The following is a 22,367-nucleotide window of genomic DNA, read 5'->3' on the forward strand; positions in this document are numbered from 1 at the left end:
AAATGCTGTTCAGTGATTGTACGTCACTGATCAGCGGCCACAGGACACCCACAAAAGCAACGTGGGTGTAAAAACAATTAAAAAAAATATACCACAGCACTCTCCAAAAAAAAAAACAATTTAAAAAAACTGCAGAAAAAAAATGATATCAACCCTGTGCCAAAAATGCTGTTCAGTGATTGTACGTCACTGATCAGCGCTCAGCGGCCACAGGACACCCACAAAAGCAACTTGGGTGTAAAAAACAAAACCCCACTGCACTCCAAAAAAAAAACTGCAGATCTGTGATGCAGTGATGCAACACTGATTAGCAGTGAGGGGCAGCAGGCACACAACCTGACAGGGTATATATAAAAAAAACAACCCTGGACCCCCAAAAAGTTGCTGATTAATTAATTTAAACTGATCAGCACAAAAGGGGGGGGCAGCAGGGGGGGCAGCAGTCAGTTGCACACGCAGCACAACCTTTGGTGCAACTGACAGGTATATATATAAAAAAAAAAAACCTGGACCCCCAAAAAGTTGCTGATCTTAATTAATTTAAACTGATCAGCACAAAAGGGGGGGCAGCAGGGGGGGCAGCAGTCAGTTGCACAGGCAGCACAACCTTTGGTGCAACTGACAGGTATATATATAAAAAAAAAACCTCTGCACCCCCAAAAAGTTGCTGATCAGCTCAGATATAGTGATCAGCACAAAAGGGGGTGCAGCAGACACAAAATATAGCACTCTCTATCACTCTCTGTCACTATCTCTCACTATCTCTGACTATCTCTGACTATCTATCACTATCTGTGACTCTATGACACTGCAGCAGCAGCACACAGGAAGTCACAAGATCCAGGAAGCATCCAGCTGCTGGCAGCATGCTACCAGCAGTGATCAGCGGTGATCAGGTAAGTATCAGGCAAGGTTCAGGTATGTATAGCAGGACAGAGTGGCCGGTGACCGCTCTGCACGCAATTCCAGACCGGAATGGCGTCTGCAGCGCAGTCACCGTTAGTTTAAATGGCGCGCCTTGGCTGTGATTGGTCCGTCGGTCCGACGGACCAATCACAGCCTTGGGGGGCAGGTGGGGTGAGGTGTCGTCGTCACCGATGACCCCCTCATGCCCCCTCACACCCGGCGGTGATTGACACCTGTGTTACCGAGCGTCTGATTCGCCGGTAACACAGGAAAACGCTGCGAATGGCTGTTCACATTGAACAGCCAATCACAGCGATCGCCGACGGGGGGCGGCATCGCCGACGGGGGGCGGCATCGCCGCCCCCCCTGGGCATGCAGGGACATGTCTGCTGTCAGGGACAGCAGACATCGTCCCTCTGTCACTGCGTCTCTAGACGCAGTGACACTTTGAAGTCATGACGTATATATACGTCATGTGTAGGGAAGTACATCCCGGCCATGACGTATATATACGTCAAATGTCGGGAAGGGGTTAATATCCCTTCTAGTGCCTTGGAAAAATACTTGATCTCAGAAGAAATTTCCTGGAGTGAGGGCTTGTAACTGACTACAAACTCTTGCATACAGTTTTACCCTAAAATTTTGGTGTAATTCATATCAAATAATTCTTCCTATATGCATCTGGGTCAAGAGAAGGAGTAAATCAGAATGACAAGTGCATGCCATGTTAGTGCCAAGGCCCCAGAACCTTCAAAACATATGGGTGCTTCAGCAAGAGAGCTCCATATGAGTTGTTTAGGTGAGCTGATGGAGGCGATCTCTCAGGTGTACTTAGAATATAAATATAATTAATACACTATATGCTATTAAATTACCAGTTTCTGGGCCTGATTCAGAGATGTAAGAAAATACATTCGCAGCTTATGTTACAGCTTTATTTCAAAATGGATTAAATAAATGTTTCCACTTTATAATTCTACGCACAATACCCCATAATGACAATGTGAAAAAAATTGGGAGAAATTTTTGCAAGAGCAGAAGAATGCTTTAACTCTGACAGAGTGACCATCGGGTTCTTGGTCACCTCCCTTACTAGGGTCAATCAAATAATTCTTCCTATATGCATCTGGGTCAAGAGAAGGAGTAAATCAGAATGACAAGTGCATGCCATGTTAGTGCCAAGGCCCCAGAACCTTCAAAACATATGGGTGCTTCAGCAAGAGAGCTCCATATGAGTTGTTTAGGTGAGCTGATAGAGGCGATCTCTCAGGTGTACTTAGAATATAAATATAATTAATACACTATATGTACCCAATCCCTCAGTTTAGACGGCCAGCCAGCTCTTTGAAGAGTCCTGGTGGTTCATAACTTCTTACATTTACAGATGATGGAAGCCACTGTGCTCATTGGGATTTTCAGAGCAGCAGATATTTTTTTCTGTACCCTTTCCCAGATTTGTGCCTCAAGACAATTCTGTCTCAGAGGTCTACAGGCCTATGAGGTCCTTTGACTTCCTGCTTGATTTGTGCTCTGACATGCATGTTTAGGACCTTATATAGACAGGTGTGTGCCTTTCCAAATCATGTGCAATCGACTGAATTTACCACATGTGGGCTCCAGTTAAGCTGTAGGAACATCTCAAGGATAAAAAGTGGAAACAGGATGCACCTGAGCTCAATTTTGAGCTTCATGGTAAATGCTGTGAATGCTTATATGCACATGTGATTTAGAATTTGGAGGGAAATTGAGGGAATATTGCTATAGCATAACAAAATGTGGAAAAAGTGAAGCAATGTGAATACTTTCCATATGCACTGTATATGCAAGTTTCATAGCAAACAAAACTTGTATTAAGACACCCAATGGAGTCGCCTGAGATCCACCATTTGTTTACAAATAAGAGACATCAGCACTCCTGGTATGATAGCATGCAAACATATTTTACTGGGGGCAGAGTTTAGTATGCAACACAGATGCTGAGTGTATGTTGTAAACATAGCTTCACATTACTTAATGTGCATACACACGGTACGATTTATCGTGCTAGAATTATATTGTACAGTGTTTAATCAACAAATCGTATGCTTTTGACCACTGGGACGTTCCTGGTAAATCGTATACGATATGTACCTTTAGATATTGCTTGAAAGCTTGTCTTACAATAAATAATAACAATAGTCTATTTTCTTTTAACTTCTCAGAATTCTGATTCATTTTAGTTCATTTACATTAAACATACAAAAATAATATTTTAATTTTCCTTTACAGGGAGAGTTTGGAAGGCGCGGCTCTTTTGGAAAAAAGGTTGGACAACTCCTGTTATTTATAACAATATGAATATGCATTCCATATAAGCCATTCATCATTTTATATGTGTTTCCAATGAGGAATGCGCTGGTACAAATGAAGCCACTGGGAAAGTACTGTATACACATTTTATAAACTAGATGTATTTATTAGTAAAACATTCAGTATGTCATACAGGGCGAGATGTACTAAGCCTCGAAAAGTGATAAAATGGAGAGTGATGACCCACCAGCCAATCAGCTCCTTTCTGTAATTTTTCAAACACAACCTGTGAAATGACAGTGGGGAGCTGATTGGCTGGTGGCGTATCATTCTCCATTTTATCAATTTTCAAGCTTAGTACATCTGGCCCATAGTGTGACAGGTTCAGCATCAGCCTGCAGCAACATTCAGCAGGATTTAGAGCAGGGAGAGCACCTTTGCATCCTCTGCTGAGTGGGTAATGCTGGCTCTGGCCTGGGTATAATGTTATAGAATGTAATAGATAAATAATAGCTAGAATTTAGTTGGTTGCTACTGACTACTTGTCTTCCTTAGAAGGATTTCGGAATCTCTCCCTTATGCTAATTTCCTTATCGCTGATATAATCATGGTTGGGGCAGCCTGCTTGCTCATATACGTATTGTAGTTTACATCTTTCCTCATATTCCTGTTTTGCAAATCCATCTACTCTATCTGTGTTTCCCATATACATTTTTGAAAATATGAAACACAGGCTGAAGGAAAACGGCAGCTTTTTATTTACATTTATTATGTATGTTTTGCTAGGGGGAAAAAGGGGATCAAGGATTAAGAGGACCTCCTGGCAATCGGGGGTCAAGAGGAGACAAGGTAATAATGTCATATAAAGATCTTAATTGTATTTTAAAACTCATCAAAATTTATTTTTGGTTTGAGAAATACATGAAATATTGTCACATAGTATAATATGACACAACATAAAACAATTTGCCCAAATATTATATCACCCAGTTACTAAGAAAAAATGTCAGTATTATTTTTGTATTTTTATTATTGAGTGTGTTCAGGATTACTTGAAGTTGTGTGAAAAGGATAGGAAAAGAAAGTATTAGGGGGCACCACACACAACAGACCAAGAACCTATAAATATCAAATGCCTTATTTATTAAAAACTATATAAATATAATGATAATGATTACAACACCAGACGCACTTTACGGCCTGTGGAATTCGCACTAAAGTGCTCGCTGTCCTATAGGGTTGCGAACTATTTTTAGCTAATTTGGGCCTGCAAAGGGTTAAAAATAGGGTAAATAGGGTTCCTGTTGCTACCCAGTTTGTTTTATCCCTGTCAACAATTGTAAAGTGCAATAGAATCTGCTGCGATATATAAGAAACTGTAAATAAATAATAAATATGCGCAGGCGCAGTGCTAAAACATCCCCTCCCCTCCCAAATCCATCCCCCCCCCCCCCCCCGTGTGAGCGCCACAGCGACTATGCAAGTCACCAAAGGCACCCGTACAGCAACCCTGCACATGCGCATATGTGAATATTGGTCTCCGGTGCGAACATGCCGGGGACCGAATCAATCAGAATGAGGGCCAATGACTGTAACTCCATCTGTAGGTATCAGCAGGTATCCGGATTTCTTACAGGCAATGCTTAGGTCGTCACTGACAAAGTGTTGGCACAAAGGCTGACATGGGAAAGGTTGATATCAAAAGGTCAATGGAAATTTTTTTTTTTTGGGGGGGGGGTTCATTTTGTTTTTAAATATAATTTTCTATCCATGTGAAAACTGATTAGGGACATAATCCAGCATGGATTGCTAATCAGAGAATTCTCAGTGGACTGTGACCAAAAAGCCACCACCCAGACTGAAAGAATAACCGCCCCCTGCAAAGTTGCAAATGCATCAAAAATAGCAAACTATTCGTAGATCCATTCTCAAAAATGTTTTTTCTATCTGCGCCAGTTTAGATCTTCCACTAATCAGCTTAGGAACCAGGGTTGAAGTGGTCATCGCTGACAGCAGAGACCCACCCCAAAAATGCCTGGGCATGCCTGCATTTTCACAAACATAAGAAAACACCATGTTTCCGCCCACCAAAACACTTGCTTCCTGTCAATCAAACTGCAGCTACTCTGCAACTTCTATGCGTATTGTTAATTTTTCACTAATTGCCACAATTGATGTTCCTTCCTTGGCTAATCTGTCTATTGGTTTTGCAGGGTAAAGAAGGACCTCTGGGTCCACCAGGACATGAAGGCATGAATGGAGAACATGGTCAAACTGTAAGAAAATGTGCTTACTGTATCTTTGTTGAGGTAAATGATTTCAATAATATGCAATGAGCTGACCCAAACGTATCTGTGTATATTACAGGGACTACCTGGAGAATTCGGTATGAATGGTTTTAAGGGAGAATCAGGTCCACCAGGACCTGAGGTATGTGTCATTGCTTATTGTCATGTCCTCTAGTGATCATTGAATGCCACAGCAAACTGACAAAAATTACGCTAAATGAAAATCCATTTTAACCATTTTATGAATTGGAGAAAATGAATACGTTGATATTCTTTTTTGTGATGTATTTAAATAATTATATAGAAAGACTATCTTCTTTATGTTTTACATTTCCAAACACAAAAAACTCCTAGAAAGGAAAATTTGTGGTGGCAGTCTTCTGGCCCAAACCTCATGCAGAGGTGGTTTAGGAAATGAGAGGGCCTGTGTGCTGGCTCTTTGCAGACCACCTGTAAGAGCCTGAAGGGGTACCGCCAACCTGCCCCATAACTCTGTTGCCCCAAACTGTGGTTCGTGAACACGTGCAATGCTAACCTTCACCTTTAACAGCCGCGATCGAAGGAGCTGGTTACGCCGGCTCCAACCCCGATGCCGCCGGGTCTTAAGAGAGACAACGTGTTCACGGAGGCGATCCAAGCGCAAAAGGAAAACTAACTACAAAGAGTGGGGATGGTTGGGATTCCCACCAGGAGCACCTGAAAGCGGGATAGCTGGCTCTGGGCGCAACAATGCACATTGATGGTATATTCTATAAATACTGGCACAACAATGCACAATGGTGGTAAACAAATGAAATGCAAATGCAACAATACACATTGATGGTATATTATATAAATACTGGCACAACAATGCACAATGGTGGTAAACAAATGAAATGCAAATGCAACAATGCACAATGGTGGTAATATAAGGACTGCAGGGAAGACCCCTGACTTATCTGGGAAGATGACAGATCCACAGAAGCGAACTCAGCTGCAGCACAGGCAAGGGAATCGACAGGCAGGGCACTCTGAAGGAAACCAGGAACACAGCACTAAGACACAAGCTAGGCAAGGTCCAGGAAGCTATAACCGGCATCTGTTCCAAGCAGATGCTGGCTATTTATTCAAACTAGCCGCCCCCCTGGCTGATGACGTCAGCCATTCACGCAGGGAGCTGCTGGGCGGAAGCTTGGGGATGCTGCCGGGCAACGTCCCGATGCCCGGCCACTAACAATGACGGGACGGAAGCTCGAGGCGTTGCCTGGCAACCGCCCAAGGTCAAGCGGCAGTTCCTCAGGGGCACCGGAACATAGTTCAGGTAGCGAATCTCGCTCCGAGGGTCTCTCTTGTAGCCGAGATCACCAGCTGCATGAGCTCGTCCAAAGAACTGGGAGCAGGATACTGTACCAGACAATCTTTGATTTGGTCAGCAAGGCCTAGCTGAAACTGACTACGTAGCGCTGGATCATTCCAGCCAGAGTCATTGGCAAAACGCCGAAATTCAGGACAATAGGCCTCTGCCATACGATGGCCCTGTTTAAGGGACGGGAGGTGAGCCTCAGCTGAGGCTGTCTTATCCAGGTCGTCATAGAGGCTGGGCTGTCTGCCTTCAGACCAAAAACCATGTTTGTGGATCCCCCTGGAGAAGGGAAATTATTAACCCTACCCTCTGGGCTTCAGAGCCAGGAGAGAGAGGGCGTAAACAAAAATACAATTTGCAGCTCTCTCTAAAGTTAAAGAATTGATATCTATCTCCTGTGAACCGATCAGGAAGGTTTATCTTGGGTTCCGTAACCTGAGCAGTGATGGCAGGTACCGTCCTCCACCGACTCCTTCCCCGTCTGCGGCAGGTTAAAGATGGTTAATGCTTCGGCAGCCATAACTGACACAATGAAATTAGTGGTGACAGAATGCTGACTGACTACGCTAACAATGTAAACTGGGCTGTAATTGAATAGTACTATCGGACTATCCAATCAGGCTAAACATATAGTTTTTACCATGTGGTAAATTACCACATATAATAGCATACCCCCATTCAACTGCATCATTAATCAAAAGAGTTGATACAAATAATTACAGGTACATAATTTGAAAAAAATGTTTTTATTGGTTTTAGGGTGATAATGGTGCCAAAGGTTTTCCAGGACCACCAGGAGATCCAGGAGCACCTGGGAACAGGGTAAGCTATATAGCTTTAAAATATAATTACAATAAAAGCAGTTTCAAACAAGAATATGTGTTTTACCAATAAAAATATACAATTTTAATATTACTAACATCTAAAACAAAAATGAAAATTGGACTAAAAATTCTGATCCATTCCTTGCTTATTATCCCAATAAACAATGCATATTTGTACTGTTACTCATGTATTAACATCTATACTACAAGTGCATTATGGACCTTATTCCGGTCCACACGCAAAGCTGTGGATTTCGCTGCCACCCCATACCTGCACTGCTAGGTGCGAACAGGATGCGTACAAGCAGGTCGCCGTGCCCGCTCGCACCCAGCATCTGCACATGCGCATAAATGCGCATGTGCAGACCCTAAACATCGCTTCCCCGTGCGGGGGAGTGATGGAATCAGAATAAAGCACTAAGGGCCTTATTCTGGTTCACTCCTGACAAATTCCTTCTTAGATGGACAAAACCATGTGCACTGCAGGTGGGGCAGATGTTACTTGGGCAGATAGAGTTAGATTTGGGTGGGGTTTTAGTTCAAAGTGAGATCTATATTGCAGTGTAAAAATAAAGCAGTCAGTATTTTCCCTGCACAGAAACTAAATAACTCACTCAAATCTAATTCTCTCTGCACATTTTACATCTGCCCCCCTGCAGTGCACATGGTTTTGTCCATCTAAGAAGGAATTTAAAATTTTTAAATAGATAAAACCACATACTACTGTATGAGAGGAGCATAAGAAACTCAGGAAATGTTACAAGCCACTGAGTCATGTTTCCAGCAATTCCATGTACAATAGTTTTTAGAAATAAAAAAATAAACCAACGCATAAACTGAGTTAGAATTGTCTTAGCAAGTAATGTCATGCTAAATTAATTTGGGTGCACATTAATTGGGCAAGTATACTTTTGTGAATCAGAGATTTGAACATCAGCCAGTTGCTGCAAGAACTAATAATACAATATTGAGAAAATTGAAAAGGGAATCAATGCCGGAGGTGTACATAGAGTAAAGTGTTATTACTGATCAACTCATTGGTTAGAATGCATACTAAATACAGACTTCATTTTTATTGACCTGTGTGTAAGACATAAGAAAATGTGAGAATGGTAAAAGGCTGTCAGTCTTACAAATAGGAGAAATAGGACCTGATTCAGACCTATTTGATGCTTTGCGAATTCGCACAGTGGCAATACACTGTGCATGCATACGGGCCTGTAGTACGCATGCGCGGTGCATTCTAGCGAAGAAATACTGCTACTTTTTTCCATTGCTAGCCGTTCACAAGGTGATTGACAGCAATTAGGCATCTGGCGGTGGTAACCGGCCGTTTAATGGAATTGCTGAAAAAAATGCAGTGCCAGAAAAAACGCTGGGCGTGTCTAGGAAAACGGGGAGGTATTTGATGTCAGCTTCAGGCTGGAGATACCTATATTAATCACAGCCACCAAGTAAGTCCCTGGCTACTCAGAGGCGTAACTAGACATTCCTAGGCCCCATAGCAAAAGTTTGTATGGGCCCCCTATTTAGCAACTGTTGGTAATAAATGAATATAGCACATATACCTTAGACTGTAAAGATGGGCCCCCTTCAGCTCTGGGCCCCATAGCAGTTGCACCCCTTGCACCAATGGTAGTTACGCCTTTGTGGCTACTCCTTTTGATGTTGAGCCTCTAACGAAGGATTTTGGACATTTTCTCTAAGCTGCAAATTTTTCCCTATCAATACACATTAGGGTAAATGTTAATTTGCAAGGCGTGATTTCACTATAGCGGGGCAGCGTCTACCTATCGGTGGACACAAGTGAATACTGAAAAGGAAAGTGTAAGACAGCGTATTCCTGTTTGCTACCATTCAGCAGCAATCAGGTCTGAACTACCCCCATTAAGAGGATTAATTATAGCGAAAGTTTAAATAATTAGGATGTTGTCATTTATAATAAATGCTGCCTCAATCAGAGTTGAATGCAAATCTGCTTTGTGGATTGATCTTGCGATTGGTGGCAGTTTTACATACTTCTTGGCCAAGCATTGGCAATTTTTGATCATTAATGGTCATTTTAAAGTTATAGATGTCTTAGCCACAATGAGGGTGCAACTGGACATTGTTGGGTATGATGAGTCTTCTATGGGAATGTAGACAGAAGTAAAAGAGCGTACACAGAGATCAATGTGATATTAAAATTTAGGGCGGGATGCTATATAGCAGAAATGCGGTAATAACCCCGTTTTCGGGGTTTCTACCGCATTTCTATATGCTATATGGCGCCTCCGCAGTGTCAGCGCTGCGGAGGGAATCGCCAGCTAAAGCTGGCGAATCCCTGCAGAAGCCTATGGGCTTCTTACCGCAGCGCTGTTTGAGGGATCCGTCACGGATCCCTCCCAGCGTGCCCTGCGGCCGGCGCCGGGGTCTGCGCATGCGCAGATGGACTCCCGGGTCACAGACCCGGAAGTCCAGTGCCGGCACCGCATCGCAAGGGACAGCTCTTACCGCAAGAGCTGTCCCTTGCATGAATAACGGCATATGTTATAGCATATGCCGTTATTAAAAATGCGATGTCCGGCGAAGGGGGGCCGCGGATGTTATAACATCCCGCCCATAGTGTTGACTGCCAGTGCAGCAATATACTGTCTAACTCCCTGTTAAAGATGATAGTGGATTCCCTTAATAGATACAGTGGCTCATTTATGAATGAATGATAAAAATCATTGTTAATGATGAAACTAGTTGCGCATGATAAATGGAGTTCCAGCTGATCAGCCCCTAATATATGGGTGCACCAGATATCATACACAAGTAATTTTACTAATCATAATGATTTTTTGACCCTTTCTTGGACAGAACCATGCCCAGAAGGCACTTTTTTGTTTCACAATTTTTGGTCATGTTTTGGGTGCGATTTTGAAATTTGATACCCTATTACATTTGTGATTTTGCTGTTTTCAATGAGAAAACATCTGGGAGCGATTTGTGATGTGAAAACAGGCCAAAATGTGTGATTTCTACCGCAAACCGCACCCTATTACATGTGCGATTTGCAGAAAACAAGCTAATTGACCTGTTTTTTTTTACCAATATTTGCACAACTAAAAATCGAACCCTGTTACATATTACCCTGTATTTGCATAGCAAATAATGTAAAAAAATGTATGCAGATTAATTCACAATTGAACTTAATAAATATACTGTACTCCTTCGTACCTCCCTTAAAACAGCAACGGCATGCCTCCTCTTTGTGAGCCGGAGGCTGTCGTCAGACCCTCCTGACCCAAACGTCAGTATCCAGTCAGTCACTGGTGACACTCTGCTACTGGAGTCACTAACAGCCTGATGCAAGCTACATCACAGACCCACACTGCGCGGTACAGATTTGGTGCAAACACAAACGTTACAATACTTGTAGTTTGCGCGTGCACCACTACTGCCGCAAGACATGAATAAGGTTTGAGTTTCATTCCAGCATACAGTATATCCATCATGCCAGTTACAGAGGGTTCTTTTCCACATAAACACATTTGTATTTCTATCAGGACATAATAATAAAAACAAACATGATTGAATACAGTGAACATGCACAGGTCTCACAACAAATTCTCTGGATTACATCTATCGGTGTAGAGGTTACATAGTAACATAGTAATTAAGGCTGATAAAAGACGTTAGTCCATCGAGTTCAACCTATTTGACTTCTAACTACTGACTTGACTAATGGTGTGTACACACGGTGAGATTCCCTTGCTATTCGACTTAAGATTCGAGTGCTATGCAATCTTTGCTAACTCTGTGCTATTTACATACAATTCATACTATCTGCAATAGATTTGCACTCTATAGTCATTACTGCCATGTCTATCTGGGCAGAGCCAGATTAAGGTTTAAATGGGCCTGGAGCTGAAAATGATCAAGGGCCTATTATGCGCAATAATGTGGGGGGCGTGACCAGTGTTCTGGTTGGGTGGTCTGCTCATGGGTGTGCATAGGCGTGCGCAGCCCGTTTTATTAGGGGGTGCACCATTGGAGGGGGCGTGTCCATCACTATCTACTGGGCGTGTTCATCATCTCCTATTATTACACATAATGAAACACACTAGACATAATGTCACGCACAATAATGCCCATTACACATGCCACACACCGTAATGCCCATTACACATTATGTTAGGGCTTAAAAAAATATTATTAAAACAGGGACAATAGGGACTGTGCACGTCGAAGGCGCGTGCCAAAAATTAACACATACTTACATGCATATTACACAGCCATTACATAGTATACCACATTCCATAATGCCCATTACACGTTGTACGTGTAATTCCCATTACATGTTACACCTCACACCATGATGCCCATTACACGTTACGCCTCAGACTGTGATGGCCATTACAGATTATGCCATGGGGGGGGATGTGAAATGTTCTTTGCCAGGAGTCACATGCTCCCTGGGAAGGGGGTGGTTAAATGCTCGTTGACAAGGGGAGTTTCATGCTCATTGCTGGGGGTGCGCATTGCACACCAGCGCTCCCGTGAATCCGCACTTCCGGGTAGCGCTGTGCACTCTTCTTATAAGATGCCCACCGGAGCCGCAGCCTCCTTCCCTTTTGAGCCGCTGGCCGGATGCTGCACGCCGCACACTGAAGCTACTTTACCTGTCAGCGGCAGGCAGCATCTCAAAAGGGAAGGAGGCTGTGGCGGGCACGGGACACTTGTACCCCAAGTGCCCAGGGGCAAATGCCCACCCGCACACATAGTATACACACACACACACACATACAAAAAAAAAAAAAACGGTTTAACCTCAATATCCCTGGAATCAAATAATCCATATGGATCCGCCTGGTATCAGATTGAAGGCCCAGCGATTTGGGTTCGACTGAAATCAACCTCGAGCTTCAGTGATGCCGAAGGGGGAACTGGCAGCCATTGAACTGGGTGGGGGTCGGAATTAGCGGGTCCCATGTTATCCTATAGGGAAAACGTTCCAGCTTTGCCTGGCAGTATCTCCGGTTCCCAGGGGGCTAGAGACACGGGGCTGGGCTCGTTGGAAAGCCCCAGCCCTCAGCTATGATTAGGAGGTGCCTGTGCACCCCCGGCACCCCCCTTGCGCACGCCTATGTGGGTGTGTCTTTATTTGTTTAAATGCTTTCAACTAATTATATATGCCTGGAAAAGGCAGGGGGCTGGCATAAGAAAAATGCATGGAGATATATTGGCAGGTGCCCTCCAAAGGTACACCCGCAGGATGCCGATGTCCTCAGATACTTGCGGGGTGAGGCGGCACTCCAGTCATAAAAAAAATACTAAAAGCCGAAACTTGGTAGACAACATTTCAGCACCTTTTATGTGGTCACCTAAAGTTACCACACCGTATACCCCTTATACAAATCATGTAACACAATAGTAACCCCCTTATACTGTACTTGCCTCTTACATATTATGACATATGGAATGAGCCAAAATTCACACCGATTGAGCCAAAATTCACACTATGGCAAACAGATTGAGTTAAAATTCACGTTATGCCACACAGATTAAGGCAAAATTCACATTTTGCCACATGGATTGAGCCAAAACGCACACTATACCAGGCATGTCCAAACAGTGGCCCTCCTGCTGTGGTGAAACTACACGTCCCAGCATGCCTTGACATAGTTTTAGCATTCCCTAATAGCAAAACTGTGGAAATGCATGGTGGGACTTGTAGTTTCACAACAGCTGGAGGGCCATTGTTTGGACATGCCTGCACTATACCAAACAGATTGAGCAAAAATGCACAATATGCTCCATAAACAGGGGCATTTGGCGCGCATTAAAAATTGACACCATAATGCCCATTACATGTTAAGCCACACACCATAATGTCCATTAGGTATTATTCCAAACACCATAATGCCTATTAAAAATGATGCTACATAAGTGTTGCTTACCTACATGTTCATTGCCAGGGGTTCGATGCTCATTGCCAGGGGTTCCATGCTCGTTGCCATGTGGGATTACATGCTCATTGCCAAGGGGGAGTACATGCTCGCGGTAACTGGGGGATAGCCACCGTGGGGCAGAAATGACAGCCATTGACAGCAGGGGAAAAAGGGGTCAGTACCCATGGGCCCCCTCTAGCTAGGGGCCCCCTGTGGTTGGCATGTATTTTTAACAAAAACATTATTATTATTTTTTTAGCTAAAGGTTTTGTGCATGGGAGTGGGGTAGTGCTGCAGCTTCACCTATCTGCCAATGTGACATTGATTAATGGTGCTGAGCATCGGGAGCCAAGGCACACTGACTGCACAAGTGTGCAGTGCATTACTGGGAGTTGACTAAGTCCCATGACACTTTGCACAAGAAGGCAGAGGCTGAGAGGTTTATGCTGAGCTCTGATTGGTGGAGCTCATTACATGCTTCTCAGGCCTATGGAGGACATCAGCTGGGACATTTGGTTCCAGAGAATTCTGACCTCAAACAACATGAACAGCCTTGAAATTACAATTTAGAAATGAAAAAAAAATTTGGTTTACCCACAATATCTCTAGAACCAATGAACCCATATGGACCAGGTATCAGATTGAAGGCCCAGCGATTTGGGTTCGACTGAGATCAACCTTGAGCTTCTGTAATGCCGGAGTGGGAACTGACAGCCGTTGGAACCGGGTGGAGGTCGGAATTAGCGGGTCCCATGTTATCCTATGGGGACAACGTTCCAGGTTTGCCTGGCGGTATCTCTGGTTCCCGGGGGGCTAGCGACATGGGGCTGGGCTCGCTGGAAAGCCCTGACCCTCAGCTACAAAATGGGCTTATTTGGAGAATGGGCCTGGAGCTGTAGCTCCATCAGGCCCATTGTTAATCCGGCCCTGTATCTGGGTTTTCATTTGTGCTGTCACGGGAGCACGCATCGGGATCGCAAGGTAAAAAACCTGTGCGATCTGCATACAATCCCGATTATATAGTCAAAATCTAATGTCAAATCTCACTGTGTGTACACAGCATAAGTGGACAAAAATGTATCATGTTTTGATTTCAATTCATTAACAGTAGTTGCTATAACCACCCCCACCGGCAATGAGTTCCAGAATTTTACTGCTCTAATGGTGAAGAATCCTCTTCTTAAGTCAGTACAGAATTTATTTTCCTCGAGCCTCAGTACATGCCCACGTGTCATAAGTATAGGCATGTTAGAGAACAAATCATCTCCCAGTTCCATATGATTTCCAAACCTGTATTTGAACATACTAATACTAATATCACCTCTCATCCTCTGTTTCTCTAGTGAATACATATTCAGCCTGGTTAACCTATCTTTGTATTCTAGTGATTCCAGACCTTTTACTAGCTTAGTCACCCTTCTCTGTACCTGTTCCAATTCATTTATGTCCTTTTTAAGGTGCGGTGCCCAGAACTGAACACAGTATTCCAAGTGTGGTCTCACCAATGCCTTGTAATCCATTCCCCTTTTAATGCATGCCAGTGTCCGGTTTGCTATTGCTGCTGCACTTGAGCAGTGTGCACTATTACCCAATTTTTTATCTATGATGACCTTCAAGTCCTTCTCTACAGCAAAATTCCCTATAATAACTCCATTTAGCCTATAAGTAGCTTGTTAATTTTTGTTCCATAATGAATGACTTTACATTTATCAACATTAAACTGCATTTTCCACCTTTCTGCCCACCTTCCAGTTTATTTAAGTCACATACTCTCCTGAGTTAAATTCCTTACTCAATTTTGTGTCGTCCGCAAATATTGCAATTTTACTCACTATGTCACTTCCAATATCATTAATAAACATATTAAACAAAGTGGGTCCCAATATTGAACCTTGCGAGACACCACTTTGGACCTTAACCCAGCTGGAATGTATGCCATTTACCACCACTCTCTGTCCCCGATTGTGCAACCAGTTTTTAATCCAATTACAAACTATCTTCTAGTGCATATGCCAGTTGAGTGTAGTGCTGAGGTGTAGTATGTGGTCTTTGATGAAATAACATGCATAGTTTGTAGAAACATAATGAGATATGGCAGTGAATACAAAGTGACATTTATTAATTACAAATTACAAAACAAATGACATATCATAATTGCAATGAGCAAAAAGCAAAAAAATCAAATCAAACTGAGGAAGCCGCTGATATGCAAACTGAGGCGGAGAAACGCGTTTTTTGTAGCTGTACGGATCCGGTCACCGCTGATTAAAGACCCACCGCTGCTTACACTGATAAGCTGGTTCTACGCCTATGCTCTGTGGCTGCTGAATATACCCCTCCCCAGCATCCTTTTGCAGACATATGAGGGTGGACTGAGATATGGACACCTATTAAAATGTTGATTGAGGACTAATCATTACAGCCTTAGGAGCTATACTGTTCAGCGGGACTGGAAACTCTAAATATTTGCCATTCTAAATTATGTCAAAGCCTGAGAATTGAGCCATTCTAGCCTGAAAAAGTTATATATATATGCCAAGCATTTTATATGTTATATGTTGTTCTCTTTGTCTGTCTGGTGTCCCTATACATGAAGTGCACTTCTCTATAACCGGATTAATTTGACATGTTTTTATATATGTTTTTTAAATAAATACGTATATTACTAAGGAAAGTGTATCCATTAAATTTCTTGTTCTGAATACAGCTGCGCCTCTTGGCAGTACATGTGAGCCTAGGCTGCATATACTATCTGCATCACTTTGGTCTTCGATCGAGGTACACAACCTGGAACAAGGGGCAGCAACTGTGTCCAGTTTTACATTATTATTATTATTATAAATATACATATTCCCCCAGTCCAACCAGCGCTCCTAGGTGACCCAAGGACCACAAAAAATAAAATCAATTATTTGTCAGCAGAATTAAACATTTTTAATATCTTGGTGTGGGAGTGGGGATTCTCACCACAGGGTATGAGTGACGTGGTCATCACAAACAGGGGAGTAACTAGAACTTTGTGGGGCCCATAGAAAAATTTTGAAAGGGCCCACCACCACTGTGGAGGGAGAGAGGGTATCAGGGAGAGACAGGAAGTGAGAGAGGGTGTCAGGAAGAAAATGGGGAGAGACAGGAAGTAAAAGAGGGTGTCGGAGAGAAAGTGGAAGATACAGGTGAGTAGTGCACAAATGTTTTTGCAGAGTATGGTGTCCCACTACCCTGATGGATGAGGTTTAATCAAATTGATTTGTTAATGTCCACACAAACAAGGTTAGCTCTTTTTTTCAAAACTACGGTACACATTTCATTCTCAGGCCGGCATCAAGCACAGATACAAATGGTACTTATGTAGTCACTATGTCGACATAATATGAATGTTATCATTCCACTTCCCGACATGAATAATATGTCAGCAATGCAAATTACAACATTCAGATTTTTAATTATTTAACTATATGTATATATTTAGAACCAATTTTTTGTTTCGAAAATACATAAAGAAGAACTTATATCAGTATTATAAAACTGGTGCTCTATTAGATCGCTTTTACTTGGAAACACACTTTGAAAATACCAGACAAATTCAGGAGCTTTCATTTAGTAATTAAGCATCACTATAAATATGCAGAATTGAATGATATTTTGATTAATTCCTGGGATAAGGATGAAACACTGATTATATAGGAAGAAAGAAATCGGCATCTGTCCGCATCACATTTTAAATATATACCAGAGAAAAGCAGGAAACTATTAAAGTGCATTAGTCTTCTTCTTGAAAAAGCATTTATCTATCTATCTTATCACTGATGGAATGCTTTTAAATAATTTTGGCAAAACTTCTAACTCCACTATGAGACACGTAAATATTTTAGAAAAACAGTCTGGTATACTTCTGGCTATAACAGGGATCAGTCATCTGATACTTCCTGGTCTTCTGATTTTCACCTTACTGTAATTATATATTTCATCCCAGTCAGTGGCATATTTACAATGGGTTTTTTAAATACATACCCCCCCACGACAATTGCAGCAGTGCTGAGGAAATCGTCAGAAAAATTACCACAGCACCATTTTTTTTAGAGATCTACACATTGGTGTCTGAGCCCTCTAGTGCTTAGACTCTATAAGACTCTATAACACTGCTGTCCTGTATTTCATCCGATCCTGCTCTCCCAGGTGTAGGAGAGGCCCTCGGTAGTGGGTGTACGCTTGTTTTGGGGTACCATTTATTATTGTGTACTGTCCATTTACATTGGCGTGGTTTTAGTTGGAGGCACCCTGGTCCATTCGTATCTCGTGTCTGCGACTGGGTTGCACTCCCTGTCCTTGGCCAGGTGCCGTTAGGCAGTGTGTTCCTCCCAGATAGTGCTGGTTAGTTAGACCTCATCTTGACGTGACCTCTGACGTTCACCGTAGTCTTGTCACCACTTTAGACCTGGTTGCATCAGGTTTGGAGCGTGCCTAACTCACTCCTTCTAACGCGGTGACTAAAGGAGAAGCCCAGCTACTTGCAGATTATGGTCATCTGTCCGAGGAGATCAATAGAGTTAGTGTAGGGTGCCCCGTGGCCGTCCTAAAACGCGGTCCCAGCTGAGGGCTCTGCCCACTACCACACTTATGTACCCACTAACATTGCAGAAACATAGAATTTGACTGCAGTTATGAACCATTTGGCCATCTAGTCTCACCCTTTTTTAAACATATTGTTACCCTTAAATCCTATTTGATCTTTATTTCTGTGTAAGGCTATCCTTATCTCTATCCCATGCATTTTTAAATTGTTCAACTGTAGAGATGCTAATCCCAGGGCATTTTTTTAAATTCCGGAATTCGGGATTGAAAAATGCCTTATCCCAAGATTCCCTGGATTGGCTTCCCTAAAAAAAAAACACCCCGGCCACCCCGCATATTTACTTACATATGCAGTGCGGCCAGGCGCTATGTGGTACGGCCGGGTGCTGGGTGGGTGGGCGATGCTGCTGGAAGCCGGGTGGGAGGGCTGTTCTCCTGGAGCCGGCAGGATGCAATAGATGTGGTTTGAGGGCAGCGTGCCCAGGACGAGGTGGGCTGTGTGGCCTGCGCAGCGTGACCTCTGTCCTCGTCAAGCTGCGCTTCAGGGGACAGGAGAAACCGGGCAGCGTCTGATCCCAAAATCCCAGGCATATGCATATTCACACATTTACAAAGCATACAAACATCCAAATTTGCAAGAGTGCTGATTTTTTTTTTTTTTTTGTCATAAGTGACCCTATAGTCTAGTTATGCAGTTTGTGTATAGATCAATTACATTTTCATTTTGTTTCCAGGGTGATGAAGGAGAGCCTGGTCAATCTGTACCTGGACCAGAAGGATTTCAGGCAAGTGGCTGCTGAATCAATTGCATTCAGCTGACTTATTATATTGCGATAAGAAAAACCAAATAGTTTTGTTTTGGAAATATGAAATATATTTTTTGTTGATAAATTATAAACATAGTCAAAATTCAACAATATATTTAATTCCACCCAGTGGTCGAAGTGGGGCGGTATACGGGGGTATGGCATACCCCCACTTTAATCTGAAGATAAAAAAAAGTTTTTTTTTCCCCTTCAGGATGCTCTCTGATCACTCAGCAGCACATATTGGCCCTTATTCTAATCGGATCGGTACGGCCCGCGTGCGGCCGTACCGCCGATGTTTTTACTCTGCACATGCGCAGAGGTCAATCTGCGCATGTGCAGCCCCCTTCGCCGCAGACGTATTTCGTCCGCCGCAAAGGGGGCGTATAGGGGCGTGAGGGGCTTCATCCCCTCATTTCCCTATGTGTACGCCCCGCGTTTCATGGGCGTTCCCATGCAAACGCGGGGCGTATGCATGGAAATGAGGGCATGACGCAGCTCATGGGGGCGGAAAGCTGACGTCGCCGGATGTCAGCTTTCAGCCCCCATACAAGCTACCACACGGACGATTGTCCGTGTGGTCTCAGCTTGCGGGAGCTGCCGCGGCGTGCGGACCTGCCTTCGATGGTCGACGACCATCGAATGCAGGGGGCAGCTCCCACCATGGTGGAGGCGTACGCCTCCACCATTTTCATGCGGATCGGCAGCCGTCCGTGTACGGACGGCCGTGCCGATCCGTCTTGTAGGCGGGGATTCGTCTGGTGCGGTCGGAGCCGCATATGCGGCTCGACCGCACCAACCAGAATAAGGGCCATTGTGCTTTTGTAATACCCCTGTACAACGGGGCAGTCTGGCAGGGGACGTTGATGGACAGGGGGGTGTCCGAAGGTGCGCACTATATTCACTCTTTACTTTTCCATACCCCCACTTCAAAATTTCCATACCCCCACTTCAAAATTTCCACTTCGACCACTGATTCCACCAATATATTGCTAGATATGATAGAATGAATGATGTATGTACAGTATATTTGTACACTGTAGTTTAGACAAAGAAGATATTACTAAATAAAGCAATAGATTATCCAGAGTTCTGAGAATTGTTTGCATGTTTCTTAGGCAACAGCAATAATTCATATAGACTGCAGATATTTGAATTCATCTACAACGGTGGTGTGGTACAGGAAACTATGTTATATATTTCATCTACTCGCTACACCAGTTGTTCCTGAACTGGGTGCTGTGGCATTTTGTGGTTCTTAGTTGGGACTCTTACAGGAGTCCTCTGGGTTTATGGTCCAGGACCAATTCAAATATTTAAAACAAAACTAGTGTTGGTGGCTGCCAATCAAAAAATATGTGGACAAACAGAAGCAAATCTTGTCCCTCACTGCATTACTGTAACTAAGGATGACATCGTCTTTTATATATTTTTTTCTGAATTTCACAATTAAAAAGGATATTACAAAAGGTAAATGTACAAATGATGTATATTGATTGTTAAATACTGATGTTTTATTCTTTCAGGGATTCCCAGGAATAAGAGGTCAACATGGTCCAAAGGTACATTGTGCTCGTTATGTAAAAGAGTTTCAAACAGACATCAATGTAATTTCTGTGGAATATTTCAGATTCTGTGGAATATTTCAGATTAGATTTGATGATGATGCTTTCTCCCCGGATTGTTCCCATTGCACTCAGGTTGCACATTGAAGCACCCAGTAGCAGACTGTGCTATGGGCTTAATTTTAGTTGGCTAGGTAATCAGCAAAAATTGCTGCTTATCGAGCGTTGAGACGCAACACGCCGCCTGGCCGAATGCACGCCCCCCACATTGAATCCCCTCGGTAGCATTCCAGGGGCTGTGTTCGCTAACAGGCAGCCACTAGCAGGAGAAATCATTCAATCAATCATTCTCCTGCCTTTAGAAAAAAAAATCAGTGTGAAATGTATTTATTTCCTGTGATGTCAGCCGCCCACCCCCGGCAGGGAACACCCAGTGTTTTCATGGGGATGCCCATAAAATGATGGGTAATCCCATGGTCCAGCCCCGTTTCCACCCCCGACCCTCCCTCCCCGCAATGAGAGGCCTGACGACCAAAGCCGCTCAGTGCCGGGGTTTACACATGCACTTTCGCAAACCCCGTTGGGCCCCCGTCGGGACTGGGGCCCAATTTTGGATCACTACAAACTCTGTCTCTTGTATAAAAATGTCATAGATGATACATACATAAGTGTTACACCCTTCTAGTAGCCCTTTATTGTTATACCAAACCATACTACGAAGGCACCTACAGACAACCACACACCAGAGGACTGTTCTAAAGTAAAGACGTCTACAAGTGACGTCTACAAGGGACCTAATGCAAATTAAATTACTACCTTAAAGCAGAGTATATGCATCTCTCTTATGGAAACATAAGATGAAAACTTGATAATAAAAAGTGTATTTATGCCACTATAGTACAGTAACTTGGCAAAAGGGAGTAAAACAACACCAGGGAATCATTTGGGTTTCTTTCCACATCATATTGCGCATTACTCAGCATGCACAGCAGAGGGAGTACTAAGACACAAAACTGGAAGTCCATGGACCAGAATGCATTGCAAAGGGCAGCCCTTATCGAGAGAGTTACCGTATGTGTTACTAATTGCAAATGTAAGTACCATCATATCATCATATCATTGCGATCGTTGGTAGGATGTACAGCAAGTGGTTGATACATCCTAGCTTAAATGTATGTATATGCAAAAAGTGAGTGTGCGTTGCATATACTTATATTAATATATACATAAACAACCACTCTGTATTGATGAGGGCTCCAGTGCTTTTCTCCAGGGCTCTAGTTATGTGATTTTGACTTCTGCTCTGTATCCCGGTCATCTGCTGTAAACCGGCATTAACAGCGATTTACAGCATGAAATGACCAGGTCACAGTTAAGGAAGCCGACGATCACATGACCAGAGCTGGAAGGAGAGCACCCAATGCTCTGATCAACAAATAAGTGCAGTGGGGATTATGGTGTCGCATCATGGGGTGTCTTCTGGTGAAAATGGTTCATGCGCAGCTCCTTTTGGCTACGGATTGCATTAGCAGGGACAGAGTTTTCTCAAAAGATGAACTGATTAATGTTTTCAATTATTGCAATGCAGATTGGTGTGATTTTATCACATCACTTCTTCATCCTCTGATGCGGATTGTGATAAATATGCCCCTTAGTGTAAAACCCTTACCCATTCCTTTACCATTTACTGGCAACACTTGTTTCCCTCAATTAGGAAAAAAGAACCAGCACTCACAGTTTTGTAGAAAGATAAGGTATATTACTTCTTCCTACTTCATGGCAGCCATAACATTGGGTTTTAACCCCTCCTCCTCCTTCTAGACAGGTACGTTCTAGACAGGTACGTTTTTTGCCTAG

The 22,367-nt window shown here is 43.2% G+C and overlaps 1 protein-coding gene across 1 annotated transcript in view; it reads left to right on the plus strand.

Moving 5' to 3' along the window:
- The window catches only part of LOC146005785 (uncharacterized), a 144,600-nt gene that overhangs the window by 97,921 nt on the left and 24,312 nt on the right, over positions 1–22,367 (plus strand). Inside the window, exons 16-22 of the mRNA XM_083145211.1 lie at positions 3,175–3,210; positions 3,982–4,044; positions 5,409–5,471; positions 5,563–5,625; positions 7,585–7,647; positions 18,874–18,924; positions 20,472–20,507. Coding sequence (XP_083001337.1) covers positions 3,175–3,210; positions 3,982–4,044; positions 5,409–5,471; positions 5,563–5,625; positions 7,585–7,647; positions 18,874–18,924; positions 20,472–20,507 — 375 coding nt within the window. The remainder of the gene's footprint in view (positions 1–3,174; positions 3,211–3,981; positions 4,045–5,408; positions 5,472–5,562; positions 5,626–7,584; positions 7,648–18,873; positions 18,925–20,471; positions 20,508–22,367) is intronic.

Source organism: Crinia signifera, chromosome 5 (assembly GCF_055691185.1).
Source record: "Crinia signifera chromosome 5, ASM5569118v1, whole genome shotgun sequence".
NCBI classification, from domain to species: Eukaryota; Metazoa; Chordata; class Amphibia; order Anura; family Myobatrachidae; genus Crinia; species Crinia signifera.